The 14,161-nt window shown below is 43.5% G+C and overlaps 2 protein-coding genes across 4 annotated transcripts in view; one reads left to right on the forward strand and one right to left on the reverse strand.

Moving 5' to 3' along the window:
- The window catches only part of RTN4IP1 (reticulon 4 interacting protein 1), a 29,598-nt gene extending 18,804 nt beyond the window's left edge, over positions 1-10,794 (reverse strand). Inside the window, exons 1-6 of one of the 2 annotated variants that reach the window (XM_061623501.1) lie at positions 10,732-10,794; positions 6,466-6,617; positions 5,627-5,695; positions 4,603-4,727; positions 3,363-3,411; positions 529-665 (exon numbers count right to left, since the gene is read on the reverse strand). In XM_061623501.1, the coding sequence (XP_061479485.1) occupies positions 529-665; positions 3,363-3,411; positions 4,603-4,727; positions 5,627-5,695; positions 6,466-6,591 (506 nt within the window). In that variant the 5' untranslated portion in view covers positions 6,592-6,617; positions 10,732-10,794. Of the gene's footprint in view, positions 1-528; positions 666-3,362; positions 3,412-4,602; positions 4,728-5,626; positions 5,696-6,465; positions 6,618-9,843; positions 10,708-10,731 lie in introns of those variants that run through there. The other variant, XM_061623500.1, reaches the window with a different exon arrangement.
- The window catches only part of QRSL1 (glutaminyl-tRNA amidotransferase subunit QRSL1), a 45,995-nt gene continuing 42,476 nt past the window's right edge, over positions 10,643-14,161 (forward strand). The window contains exon 1 of one of the 2 annotated variants that reach the window (XR_009762216.1): positions 10,643-10,913. Coding sequence is in view for 1 of the 2 variants with exons in the window: in XM_061623499.1 (XP_061479483.1) it covers positions 10,764-10,913 (150 nt within the window). In the remaining variant the exon portion in view is untranslated. The remainder of the gene's footprint in view (positions 10,914-14,161) is intronic. The other variant, XM_061623499.1, reaches the window with a different exon arrangement.

A 14,161-nucleotide genomic window follows, 5' to 3' on the forward strand; every position in this document is an offset into this window, starting at 1 on the left:
TAGCCCCCATTCTACACTGCTTGGGGGGGGGGGGTAGAGGAAGTGTGAAAAAGTGATAGAGGTTTTCCTCCCCTTGTCTCCACCTGTAGCTGTTCTGTCACCGTAAGGCCCCACTGTGCCCACCAACAGTGCAGACTGCTGACAGGCTACTGCCAGTCGTCTTCCAGTGTCAAGACCCAAAATGGGTGGAACAGGAGGGAGCAGAGCTCTGTCAGCCACAGATCTGCTGGATCCTAAGCCAGTCCAGCAGTCAGAAAAGGGACAGATCCTGAACCAGCACAGCAGATGTTAGGCACAAATACTGCCCTGGCTAGTGCAACCAGCAGAGCTTTAGGTACAGCGATGGCTCTGCCACTACATTTGACCCAGCTGCTCTTCAGTCCTGGCGTTCAGGCTGCTCACTAAGTTACCAATGCAGGAGAATCAGCTACAGGCAACCTGCTCGAACCTACTCAAAACGTTAACAGCCAACATGGGCTTGAAAACTTTTGCCATGCATACTCATGACTTAGCCACACAGATACATACAGTGGTAATTTTTTCAGCTGTTCTTCCACTCTTCCAGATTTGTAATCAACCACATCATCTGCTCTGAGACGTTTCACCAGTTCACTGGCATCTTGGGAACAAACCGCTGTCACGTGAGCACCCCAGGCTTTCATTAACTGAAGGAGAAGACACATGACAAAGAGAACACACACAGCCGCTGTCCAGATTTGCTTTCTACAGATCACACACAACTACCTCCCTTCTCTAACTGAAGTGTGTATTTTATATCAGGTGGTACAGCAAACTGTTGTGCGCAAGAAGGGAGGAAGAAGCCGCCAGACCAGCCGCTTACTCATGAGTCGCCTGTCCAGCAAGCTTCCAGGCTCCTCTCAGTGGCTAAGAGGGAGTCTTGGAAGGGGGAGATGAGGTGGAGGAAAATCCTGGGGAGGGCAGAGGTTGCCTCTTGAAGGAAGGAGGAGGTTGGCTGGGAATGCATCTCAGGAACTGGAGAATACAGGAACTGGCAGGGAGGGGTAAGGTGGGTTATCTTTTAACGTCTCTCAGTCCCCGTGATGAATCTGGATACCTCAGTCTGACAATAAAACGGCAGAACTTCAGAGTCAGGAGCTGTCAGATCCTGCTCTGAGGGAGCTACGCCCCTGAAATTGTAACATGTTTCAAGATGGGAAGACTCACACTGTCGTTTTGACATTATGAACACAAGAAAAGCCTTTTTGGATCAGACCATCCGATCCTTCTAGATCAACATCATTGCTGCCATTAGAAGCCCACAAGCAGGTCATGGAGGTAATAGCCCTTTCCCCCCATTGTTCTTTAGCATCGAGTATTCAGGTTCATTGCCTCTGAACATGGACGTTCCATTTAGATACCCCAGCTAATAAGAGGTTGGTCTTCCATAAATGCCCGATCCCTTTTTAAAGTCAGTGCATAGCACTACATCTGGAACATAGGAAGGTGCCTTATACTGAGTCAGACCAGTAGTTCCTCTGGCCCAGTATTGTCTACACTGACTGGCAGCAGTCCTCAAGATTTTCAGGCAGGAGCTTTCCCCAACCCTACCTGGAGACGCTAGAGATGGAGCCTGGACGCCTTCTGCATGCAAGCAGGTGCTCTACCATGGAGCCACAGTCCTTCCCCAAAAGGGAATATGAAGACAGTGAAATGTATAGGTCAATTATGTAGTCTTACTCTTTTGTCTGCCCTGAATCTAATGCCAGTCAAAGCAATTTTGGGTAGACCCCAAATTAAAATTTCATTATTATGAGAAATGAAGAAAAATTACATACACTCAATTTCTCTGTATTATTCATTTTTGTTGTTAACATTTCATTAAGAAGCGAGTTTTGCTCTACACTAAAAAGCCACAAATGCTTTGAATTATCCTTATATCAAAGTTGCTCCAACTCTTGATCATTTCAGTTGCACTTTCTGTATCTTTTCTAGCTTTATACCATTTTTGAGATGCAGGAAACCAAAAACTGAACACAGTATTACAAATGCAGCAGCATTTCCTTCCTTCAGACCCTCATCTTTCCTGCCCAAATAAAAAGTTCTTTTTGTCTTTCATAATTTAATTTCATTATAAGATACGGACAGATGGTGCTCATATTCTATACCTGGGTACTTTTAAGTCACATTTTTTTAAAAAAATGTTTTTAATGCTGTTTTGTTTTAATGTATTTTACGATCTGTTTTTATGATGTTTTAAAGTGTTTTAGTGCTTTGTTTGCCACCCTGGGCTCCTGGTGGGAGGAAGGGCGGGATACAAATTAAATAAATTAATTAATTAATAATAATTTTGAAAAATGTCAGCTCTTGAGGAGATTCAATTTGCTCTTTTAATTACATTTGATTGAATATTGCGGAATAGACTGCTATTCTGCAGCAATTTCCAAGGAGCTGAATGGCACCCACCAATACATCACTGATATCCTGTGGATAGATCAGCAAGCTGACAGCAAGTCATTAGACTTTAAAGAGATCTTCAAGAACTAGATGGGACCAACATACAGTTTAATAAATTACAATAGATTTTAGGCTCAATTCAAAGTCTGGATGGCTTGGGGGAAAAGGAAACACCTGTAACTTTTTTTTTTTTTTACTGGTTGGCAGAATTGGTTGAAATTTGCAGGCAAAAGGTCTGGTCTACCAAGAACTAAAAAGGAAAAGAAGAGCAATAAAACAGGCTTTACTTTAACTAAGTAGTTAATTGATTCTCTACCTGTCTGCTACTGCATGCTTTGGACAAACACTGTACAATTGAACTTCTCCCATGCACCTCTGTAGGCTACAATGCAAAAATCTAAGACGGGCGCGGAACCGTTTTCATCTTGAGGGCTGCAATCCCTTCTAGGCAACCTTCTGAGGGTCACATCCCAGGGATGCATGCGGCTGGGAGCAAAAGTGGGTGGAGCAACAAATGTTAATTTACTCACACATCCATCTCCATCCTCCATCTACGCAAGCAAGAAGAATGATCAGAGAGCAAAGACACATCCGAGACAGACAAAAACACTCAAGGAGGGTGCAAAGCAGGTCCAGTGAGGAGTGTGGCTTGGAGGGCCACATTTGGCCCCTGGGCTCAAAGTTCCAGATCTAAAGTGAATTTTATTACAGCCCCCAAACTGAAAGTAAAAGTGGTAATGCCATATTTGACTAGCAGTGCTGCCCTGGGCTCCTTCGGAGGGAGGTACGGGATATCAATGTAATAAATAATAGTATGATCTCTTCATTCCAAGATTATGAATGTGGGGAAAAAAGAATGAGACAATATTCTGAGTCACTCACCGCATAGGATTGCGGTCTAAGCATATTTCTCAAAATCTCAGCCATGACAGCTGTAACATATTTACCTGTATAGCAAAAGTACCCACTCCACCTGATGCTCCAAAGATCAATACTCTGTGAATCAACAAAAAACAATTCCAGATAATGAGCAGATTAAGTTGCGTATACTTTATACCCCAACAATCAAAAGGAATTAAAGTTACAGTCCTCGTTATGAAAATGTATTTCTAAATGGTTCTGTTTATATAGGACAAAACCAGAGGAACGACAAGGTAATCTGGAGTTGAACTTAACCTAGAAGAAGTTAGTGCAGCCATAGTTTCCTTCACACTTACCTCTGCTGCCTTGGCCTTACTACAAGACCCATAGAGGGCAGACAAGTGCCTGCCCACAATAGCTGCCCAGCACTGCTCAGGGTCATCAACATCATCCAGGCATTTCTCCCGGGGCTTGGCCCAGTGCCTAGGCTCGAGGGAGACACTCACATTGCCATGGGTGCTCTTTGCTCCCTGGACTCTGGCATGGGTGCACTGCAGTTCCACCCAGGTGGTCCAGAGCCTGCTGGGGTTGTTGATCTTTGCAAACTCATCCACCACTTTCAATGGGTCTACCTGCCCCTGGCAGAAATCCAGCATTCCTGAGGAGGAAGATCTGCCATCAGGAACGGTCTGGGCTCCTCTTGCCACTGGGACTGCACATTCTCCTTTCACCAGAGGCAAAACCCAGCACTGATGTTAATCCCTTTAGGATTATTAAGAGGAACAATATGGGGCCAAGGCTCAAAAATGTTGCCAAGCCAGCTCTGATGGCAATGAAGATGCTGAATACCTGCTCTGAGAGCTAGGCAGGAAGGAACTGGGAGTGGGCTGCCGTCCTGCTCAGAGTGTCATCAATTTGCATAATCTTCCTTAGTAGAATGAGTGGGAGGGACAACCCATCCACTGCAGGAAAACAGATGACTTGAGTACAAGTCCTCTTTTACCAAACCCACAATGCATGAAGTCCAACATACTTCAAGGTCCACTATAATCGAGGAATCAGTCAATGAAGAGTGATTCTTGCTTATGCACGTTAATCACAGTAAATTCAGAAAAAAGTTTGAATCTCTCACTCTTTACAGCAACAAGAACGGTGAGCTTGTGTCCTTCAAGATGCTGCTGGACTACAACTCCCAGTAATCCCTGATCATTGGCTCTGAGGGCTGGGGCTGGTGCAAGTCAGAAGTCCAACAGAACCTGGAGGGCCACAAGTTTACCATCCTTGTTTTACAAGTAAGTCCTCTTTACAGCACAAGGGATTACTTACCTTTTATTACTACAATTATCCTGATTTAGCCCCCCAACCTGTCTCATTGCAGACCATGTTGTTAGACCAACATAAGGCAAGGAAGCAGCTTGAGTGTGACTGAGACATTGGGGCTTTCTTGATATCTATAGAAATGGAAGACAGCAAACAACGTCTCCAAGATCAGGAAAGACTTTGCTATCCCAGGCTGTAAATAAAGAAAGGTTGCCAAGCTTCTGCAACTAAGATTTTGTGGCTTCAACATGCAGTACAACTTTCAGATGTGGAGGTCCAATTTAGGGCTGCTCCAGCCACATTATTTCCCTCTACACGGACACATACATACATAATAAAATAAAATGTATGTACACAGTTCTGTATTTTTAAAAAATCATACATGTACCTACTTTGCCAAAGTACATGGCAGCAAGCTACAATGCTGGAAAAACAGGCAACTGCGTTTTTTTAAGCATTATACATATACATTTCCCCCTACGTATATGTACACATATGAAAAATGTCATATGTGCAGTGTTGCTTCTGCATATAGATAATCAAAATTCATAAAAATTGGATTATTATTCAGTCTGGGTAGCTCCAACCCTTTAAATAAGAGGTCACCTGCTTGACTGTAGCAAGTAAGAATTGCCTGAATGCAGTCGGTCCCTTCTGCCTTCAGACTGCAGCAACACTGCACTGTATATTTAGAAATCCAATCCTGGAAACTCACTGGGCCATGCGGCAGCTGCAAGTTCAAACACATTGTCTCTCCCCCTCTCAGAGCTGAGGTTATTGTTCAGTGCTTTGTTTTGCCAGCTAGGAACATGAAGTACTGTAGCCATCACTCATCTGACTTACTCCCTCCTTCCCTCCCTTCTGCTGCCGGGTACTGCAAATCAGGCATACATACACCGTGGAAATTTCTTACTTTTACTTTGCCAGAAAAAAATTTTAAAGCACAATGCAAAAATGACAAAACAACATCACACTTTTTAGAAGTTACACAGAAACATTTCCTCTCAAACCAAATACTTTGCTTCATTACCTCATTTCCACTTGCCAGAACAAACTCTGACAAAGTGCCTTGTTTCCAGGGAGGAACCGCTGCCCAAACCTGAAAAACAAAAAAGCCTGGAGCTCAAATATTTTGTCTTAGTATTGTAGCTACAATAGGTAACTTTTCATGGCGTAGTACAATTTCTTATCCTTAAGATGATGTATCTGGCCTAAGAAATGCCTGCTGGATCAGGCCATTGGCCCATCTAATCTAGCATCCTGTTTTCAGACCGGCCAACCAGATGCCTGTGAAAAGCCCACCAGAAGGACCTGAGCACCAGAGCACTCTGCCAGCTGGCAATTCCCAGCAAGTGGTATTCAGAGCCATGCTGCCTCCGATAGTGAAGGTAGAACATAGCCATCATGGCAATAGCCTTATCCTCCTTGAATATGTCTAGTCGTCTTTTAAAGTAATCCACATTTGGTGGCCAAATGCAAAAGCAATGCACATTTGGTGGCAAATTCCAGAGTTTAACAATGCGCTATGAAGAAGTATGTTCTTTTGTCTAAAGGCAGAGATGTCCATAACACATCAGTTTTGCAACATGGCATTGTATTTATGTACAGGATTATTAAACTCTTCCCTTTCTGGAACCCCTTAATATTCCTTTTTTGTGCTGGCTGTCTTACCCCCAATCCCCCAGAGCTACAGAGACTCAAGGAGAAAAAGAAAGATTTCTAAGCACTATTTGCACCTTTTAGTTTGACAGTCCTGTGCAAAGCAGAAGCAGAAAATGCAGACTGAGGAAATTTGTTTTTACTGAAATTGAGAATTTATAAATGCACTTAAAATAATTTCTATTCCTTCCACTCTCATTCTTGAATTACCTCATCTCCAGGTTTGAAATAGGACACATTTAATCCACATTCCATCACAACCCCCGAAACATCCCGACCAAGTATGAGAGGAAATTCACTGCCTGTGCTTTTGATATGCAGCGGATCTCGGGTCATCCTTAGTGCAGCAGCTCCATAACCACCTACCAAACAAACACACCGAACAGGTTTGTTGGTCTATATTCAGTTTAATTTCGTATTTTCAAGGTACCACTGCTCTGTTTAAACAACAGAGACCTGGGAGATCAGGGTTCAAATCTTCACTCAGCCATGAAGCTCACTAGTGACCTTGGGCCAGTCACTGTCTCTCAGTATAACCTACCTCACAGGATTGTTATGCAATGGGAAAAACTTTTAAAGATACAGAAGATCTCTTGGTTGCCAGGCCCGGCCTCCCAGAGGTCTTCTGTATCTTTAAAAGTTGTGCAGGGGGAAGGGAGAATTCCACCTTGTGGTTTTTCCCATTACAGTGTTGCAAGAACACCTGCACTTGGCTGACTTTCTCTTCTCCTAAAGATACAGGATCAGTCTCAGGCCCTGAACCTGACAACCCTAGCCCTGGTAAGTTTATATATATGAGAAATGTTATTATGTTTGAGAAACCATGGCTTAGACTACTAAAAGCTTCTCAGGCCTGGTCTATGCATGTAGCCAAATGAGGATGCACAATGTGCTGTGCTGTTTCCAGCGGCTGGTGGGGATGTGTGTGCTACACTTAAATACTTGCCCATTTTTTAAAAATAACTTCTTTCAAGTCAAGCAAACAAAACCATTCAAAAGACCCATGTCCTGTTGTGCTAATTTAATACTTTTAAGGAGGTTGGTTTGTTTGTTTTTATACTTGTTCCACACTAAGGGAACATTCACAAATGTGAATGTGAACCTTGAGTCTAAAGAGCAGAGTCCAGTCACCAGCTCAGACTCTTCTGCCTCATTTGGATGCATGTACAAACAAGGCTTGAGGCCTGGTTTACAAACGCAGAAGACTGAGGGGGGAGGAGAAAGAAGTGTTTACAGTGCAAGCCTAACCATGTCTACTCAGAAGTAAATCCGACCAAATTCCATGGGGCTTACTCCCAGATAACTGGAGTCAGGATTGGAGCCTTAAAGTTGTAGAATCGAATCAACCATTGTAGCCTGCAGGTTGGGAAGACGCATGTGTAACACTCTCCCATGTAAAAGCAAAATAAAAAACCCTTCCCTGTTAAGGAGACAATAAGTAAAAGAGCAGGTAGGGTAGAATCTCTCCCCAACCTGATGCATTTTTTGTTGTTGTTAGAACCTGAAAAGACTTTTTTTCAATCAGGCAGGAGGAGAAGCAAAACTCTGCACACCAGATCTCTGCAAACTCAGATCTCTACTCTACAATTTCATCCTGTTGCATACAACACTGAGAGGTATACACAATCTTTTTAAAAAAGGTTTTAGTGTTTTATTGCTTAGTATTTGCTGCCCTGAGCTCCTTCTGGGAGGAAGAGTGGGATATAAATTTAATAAATAATAATAATAATTTCAAAATAAACTACATTAACACATACAATAAGGCACAAATTAGATTACAAATTACTTCTTTCCAGCAAGTGCAATAAGGAAAAGATTCTACCCAGTGACCCATAAAGAAAGCAAATAGCTAGAAATTTCAGCTAAGAGAAAAACGGAACATACTTTCTGAAAAGTAGTGGCTTGCTCTTGGTTAGTAACAAACTCCAAGAACATATTAAATGATAACAAAGTGTACTTTTTGCACGCTTAAGATCAAGCAAAACCTTAGTATTGCATGACCAACCCTAGAAGCAGCTAGTGTTGCACCTCCACCCCACCAGCAAGCTGCTTCTTTGATTTAATGCCTCACTAGGCACAGATTCAGGTTGAAAGATATATATATTGTAGCCTGATAGGTACAGGGTTGGTTGGTTGTACTGCCTTCAAGTCGATCCCTGCTTATGGCGACCCTATGAATAGGGTTTTCATGGTAAGCGGTATTCAGAGGGGGTTTACTATTGCCTTCCTTTGAGGCTGAGAGGCAGTGACTGGCCCAAGGTCACCCAGTGAGCTTCATGGCTGTGTGGGGATTCGAACCCTGATCTCCCAGGTCGTAGTCCAACACCTTAACCACTACACCACACTGTAGGTACAGGGAAAGATAGCTAAATATAGGTGCTTCCCATAAGAATTCTAGACAAGTTGCTGTGTTAGGGCACAAGCCAAATGCCCCCATCCCCCTGGTGGGGCAGGGCAGCCTCATCCACAGCCCTGTTGCTCGCGGCAACTATGGCAGCAAGGGGAGTCGGACAATCAGGTCCAATCCAGACCCGATGGCATTGCAAACAGCAGTATTTACCAGGTTGGCTCAGCCCTGTCCCCATTTTGGGGGCTTCTGCTGGCTATTGCCAACAGGTGGCTTAGTGTTGCCACTATTGCCCATCTGTTGTGAGGCTGTCTCAGGCGGGAGAGCTTGGCAGACAGCCTTCTCTGCCCAATCTACCCTTCTCCCCTCAGTCCAGCAAAAGGAGGTGGGTTGGATTTCTCTGTTGATCTTCATTTTTGCTGCAATAGATTTAGACTGCACACACATGATGCATTTAAAGCACACTGCACTGCCCAAAGAAACCTGGAACTGTAGTTTACCCCTCACAGAGCTATAATTCCCAGCACCTTTAACAAACTACAGTTCTCAGGATTCTTTGGGGGAAGTCACATGCTTTAAATGTATCTTGTGTATATACCCTAAAAACTGCAACATGATTCAATATAAAGGATTGCATCCAATGTTAGTCATACTCATAGTAGACCCATTGAAATAAATGGGCAGGACTAATGTAGGTCCATTCTACTCTAAGAACAACTTAGTTGGACACAACCCAGGATAAGGCATCCCTAAGAACACTGATTTCAATGGACCATGGCACACTTGTCTGCATAGGATGGGTTACTGTGGCATAAATGTTTATAAGCCTGCAAAAAGTCAATGCATGTGTTAATCTTCATGGTGCCATATTGATCAGTTATTTTTATTATTATTTTGGCTAGTGCTTTTTCTACAGAATAGAGTCTTATACCAGTAATATTAGGGCTCTTGAGATCAAAATGCTCAATACTAGAAAGGTTACTAGGGCTATTAAATATCAAATACAGTATTTCCATACAGCAGACGTAGACTTTTGAAAAGACCATATAAAACAATATTTAACATCACACTCACCAAACACTAAGGCATGAAAATATAAGTTAAAATAAATAACATTTATATAACTAATTTCATAGTTCAAATCATTTACATAATAATAGTTTATTCATCCTTACCTTCAACCTGTAAAGTAGATCAATATTAATTGTACTGACCAACATACAACGTCTATAAGCACTTACTTCGCATGTTAACATCAATGGGATTTAAACCTGCAGCATGGACTTTAATAACAACTTCATTAGGGAAGTTGATTACAGGCAGCATCATGTTAGTGGTGAATCGCAGCACATCATTTTTCCCATAACGGTCAATCACCCAGGATGGCATCACTGTACATCTTTGACAGGAGATGTGGAAGTTTCTACATGGAAGCTGCCAACTTAAACTTTTCCCAATTCCAAGGCAGATGACACCCAAACTAGGGCAGCACATCAAGCTACGAAACACTTTCCTACTAAATCTGTGTACTTTAAGCAACATGATTGCAAAATAAAAACAAAAAATATGGCTACGCTTTTTTAACACTGTACTCTTTAAATTTTAATGGGCGTGGCGTGCCTTGAATGTAATCAGGCCAGAGTTAATCCAGATCTAAAATGGGGCATTAGAAAACCTTTGTGTTGTTTTTTAAAAAAGGCATCCACCATAATATTTATCTTTTCTTCCCAAACAGAAAAAAAATGGGGAGGAAAAAAACTCCCACCTTCATTCCACACTGAGTTTCACAAGAGTTTGAGATTTACAGGAAGTAAAGCTCAACAGGTTTTTTTGTTCGAAATATAAATTATGCACCAGACCCTAAAGAAAATGTCAGGTATTGAAGTTAATCCTTCCTCCAAGTTATAAACGGCCCTTAATGTCCTAACTTCCAGGAGTTCTCTCCATCCCACCCTCCTCTCTTATCTTTTCTCCAGGTTAAATTTGCAGTTTAAGTAAAAGACCTGCCCTGCCTGCCCCGTGTCTCCTTCAAGAGAACATCCCGGTTCTCCCCGTCATCCAATTCCTCTGCGGACACCGATTCGCATGCTCTGACCCCCAGACCAACAGGAACACAGTATCATTCTAACCCCAAAGGAGATTGAGCCAATCAGAGATCTCGATGTTAAAATGCTCTCTTCAAGATGGCAGCGCCCTTGAGTTTGTTCATACACTACCGGTAACAGGGGCTAATACGAAGGAAGTTTCGGGGTCATTAGACACTTGTATGCCGGGTATGCAGAAAAAAATGCTACGAGCTTCGCTCCGAGAGGTGAGGCAGAGCCGGGATTGGCTGTTCCGCCCTCCCAGTGGGCGGAGAAAGCTGTTTGCTCCTATCCTTTCCTTGCTTCATTTTGATCCTTCGGTCCGGTGTAATCCCCGTTCGGGGTAGGCATTGCTTGTTTTCCGGCAGTTCCCAGAACGGCTGCATGAAAGACAGAAAATCATCCCAGGAAACTCTCACAGTTACTGCATTTTTGTGCTGGAAAAAGCTTCACCTGATGTGTTTCTGCTTGTCATAGAGGTGAAACATAAGTGAAACAAGATCAAAAGCAAGGCATGGATAAATATAATTTATTTATATGCCAATGACAATTCAGAGATGGCAAATCACGTGTCAGAGATCTCTGGCTCTTAAATTAGAGTGCCTTCTGGAAGAGAGCTTATTTTCTATAGCTTTCAAGAGGTGAACCCTAGATTTACCACCTTTAGTCCTACTGCACCTCTGTTGCGGGGAAGGGGGCACTATAACAAGGTTTCCTTGGGACATTTCAACACACAGGCAAAGTATGAATTTTCTGTCCAACTTTAATATTTCTAAACTGTCGATTTGAAAATAAAAACTTGATTGCCCTTCAGTTACTGTACTACTTAATTAAGAATCTTTTAACTTTAATTCTATTTCCAGTAGCTTGTAAAGATACATGCTCTTATAAAAAATGATGTACTTCAAAGTAGGTGTTATGTACATGTCAACATGTACATGATACATCGTGTATTTTAAAGAGGCATCCACATACGGGTCACAGACCCAAAGTATATTGTTAGGATCCAAAATGCATTAGTACTCTGGAGCCCCCACTTACTCTAGAAGATTTCTTTTCTAAACCAAAAGTATCCATCTTGGCAGAATCCTGTTTTCCACAGTGGCCGTTCAGATGGCTCTAGAAGGCCCACAAACAGGAAATTGAACAGTACTCTTTTGCTGTTGCTCTCCTCATCAACCAGTATTCAGTAGTATACTAGTCCCTGAACCAAGGAGGTTCCATATATTCATTGTGACTAATTGCCATTGATAGATTTAGATGATATATTGTAGAAGGGTGTTGGTGTGAAGGAGGGGAAGAAGTGGCAGAAAATCCATCACTTCCAGATCCTTATTGGCTTTCACAGAGGTAGCAATGTGCTTCATACTTTCCCCTCTGATGATTCATGCTTTTTTAAAAAAAAAATCCCCACTTTGAAATTAAGGGTGCTTCCAGATGTCCTCCTTATTGAGCATTCATTTTGATTAGTTTACAGGGAGATTAGAAAAATGACTACTTAATGAACATTCATTGTGATTAGTTTGTGGGGAGGTTAGGGGTAGAATCACACTTACTATTGTGGCAGTTCCAGTGCATCACCACCTCTCTTTTCTGAAAACTAGGGCACATGACATTAGTCAAACTCTGCCCCTTTTTACTCTAAAACCCTGGTCGGATCAGCTTGAGTTTGTTTGCTTGTTTTAAATTCAGCTTTAGGCAGATTTGACAATGGATTGGTAGATCAACCTGTTTGTCTTCCAGGTGTGGCTAATGGAAACACTTTGCTGCAGGCTCAGGCAGAAATAGTGAGTGGCTCAACACTTTGTTGTGGGCAGTCCCAAAAGGTCTGAAGTCAGCAGTGAGGAAAGGAAGTGTGTCCAGCCAAGGGCAGTGTTGCTTCAAAACACAGCCAGAAAAACCATTTTGGCTGCTTTTCAAGTGACTAGTCTGCCCACAACCCAGATGAGTTTGCATCAAAGCCAGTGTTATTCCACACTTTCTAGTTCATTTTCTTGTCACTTTCCTTACAGCAAAAGGTCTGAGTGTTAGGGAATGTGGGTTTATTGTGCAAGACCTCCCAATCAACTATAATTCCAACAAGTCTTTTCTTGGCTTATTAAAGCTTGCCAAAGGGGTCTGACCGAGTGGATCCAGGGTGTGGTCAACGCATCATTGTGGGAGGGAGTGGTTCCAGCCACCCTGAAAGAGGCGGTGATTCGACCGCTCCTGAAAAAGCCCACCCTGGACCCATTGGTTTGTGACAACTACCGACCGGTTGCAAATACCCCCTTCTTAGGGAAGGTGATTGAGAGGGTTGTGGCGCAGCAACTGCAAATACTCTTGGATGAAACAGATTATTTTGACCCATCCCAGTCTGGGTTCAGGCCTGGTTATGGGACTGAATCGGCCTTGGTCACCCTGATGGATGACCTTTATCGGGAGAAGGACGGTGGGAGTGTGACCCTTGATCTCTCAGCAGCTTTTGATACCATTGATCATGGTATCCTTCTGGGCCAACATGGTGAGCTTGGTATCGGAGGCACTGTTTTACAGTGGTTCCGATCCTATCTCCAGGGTTGTTCTCAGAGAATAGCATTGGGTGACTGTCTTTCGGCCCCCTGGCAGCTGTGCTATGGGGTGCCGCAGAGTACCATCTTGTTCCCCATGCTGTTTAACATCTATATGAAACCCTTGGGAGCAGTCATCAGGAGCTTTGAGGCGAGGTGTCAGCAGTATGCTGATGATAGCCAGCTCTATTTCTCTGTAACATCTCGGGAGAGGCTGTGCAAGCCCTTGACCGCTGCTTGGACTTGGTGGTGGGCTGGATGAGGGCCAATAAACTGAGTCTGAGTCCTAGCAAGACGGAGGCGCTGTGGGTTGGTGATTCCCGAGTTCAGATAATTAGAAAGTTGCCTGCTTTGGATGGGGTCATACTCCCTCTGAAAGAGCAGGTCCGTAGCCTGGGGGTGCTCCTGGATCCATCGTTGTCGCTGGAGGCCCAGGTGACCTCAGTGGCTAGGAGTGCCTTTTACCAGCTTCGGCTGGTGAGACAGCTGCAGCTGTTTCTGGACCGGGATAGCCTGACCACTGTTGTCCATGCACTGGTAACCTCTAGGCTGGATTACTGTAATGCGCTCTATGTGGGGCTGCCCTTGAAGTTGGTCCGGAAGCTGCAGCTGGTGCAAAATATGGCGGCGAGACTGCTCACTGGAGCAGGGTATTGCCAACATGTCACCCCGCTGCTGAAAGAATTGCACTGGCTGCCCATTTGCTACCAGGCCAAGTTCAAGGTTCTAGTTTTGCCATACAAAGCTCTATACAGCTCGGGACCAGGATACCTGAAAGACCATCTACCCCTTATACCCAGTTGATCACTGTGCTCTGCAGGTGAGGGCCTCCTGCAGATACCATCTTATCAGGAGGTTCGTTCTGCACAATATAGGAAATGGACTTTTAGTGTGGCAGCACCTACCCTGTGGAATTCCATCCCCTT

Source organism: Rhineura floridana, chromosome 4, assembly GCF_030035675.1.
Source record: "Rhineura floridana isolate rRhiFlo1 chromosome 4, rRhiFlo1.hap2, whole genome shotgun sequence".
Taxonomy (NCBI): Eukaryota; Metazoa; Chordata; class Lepidosauria; order Squamata; family Rhineuridae; genus Rhineura; species Rhineura floridana.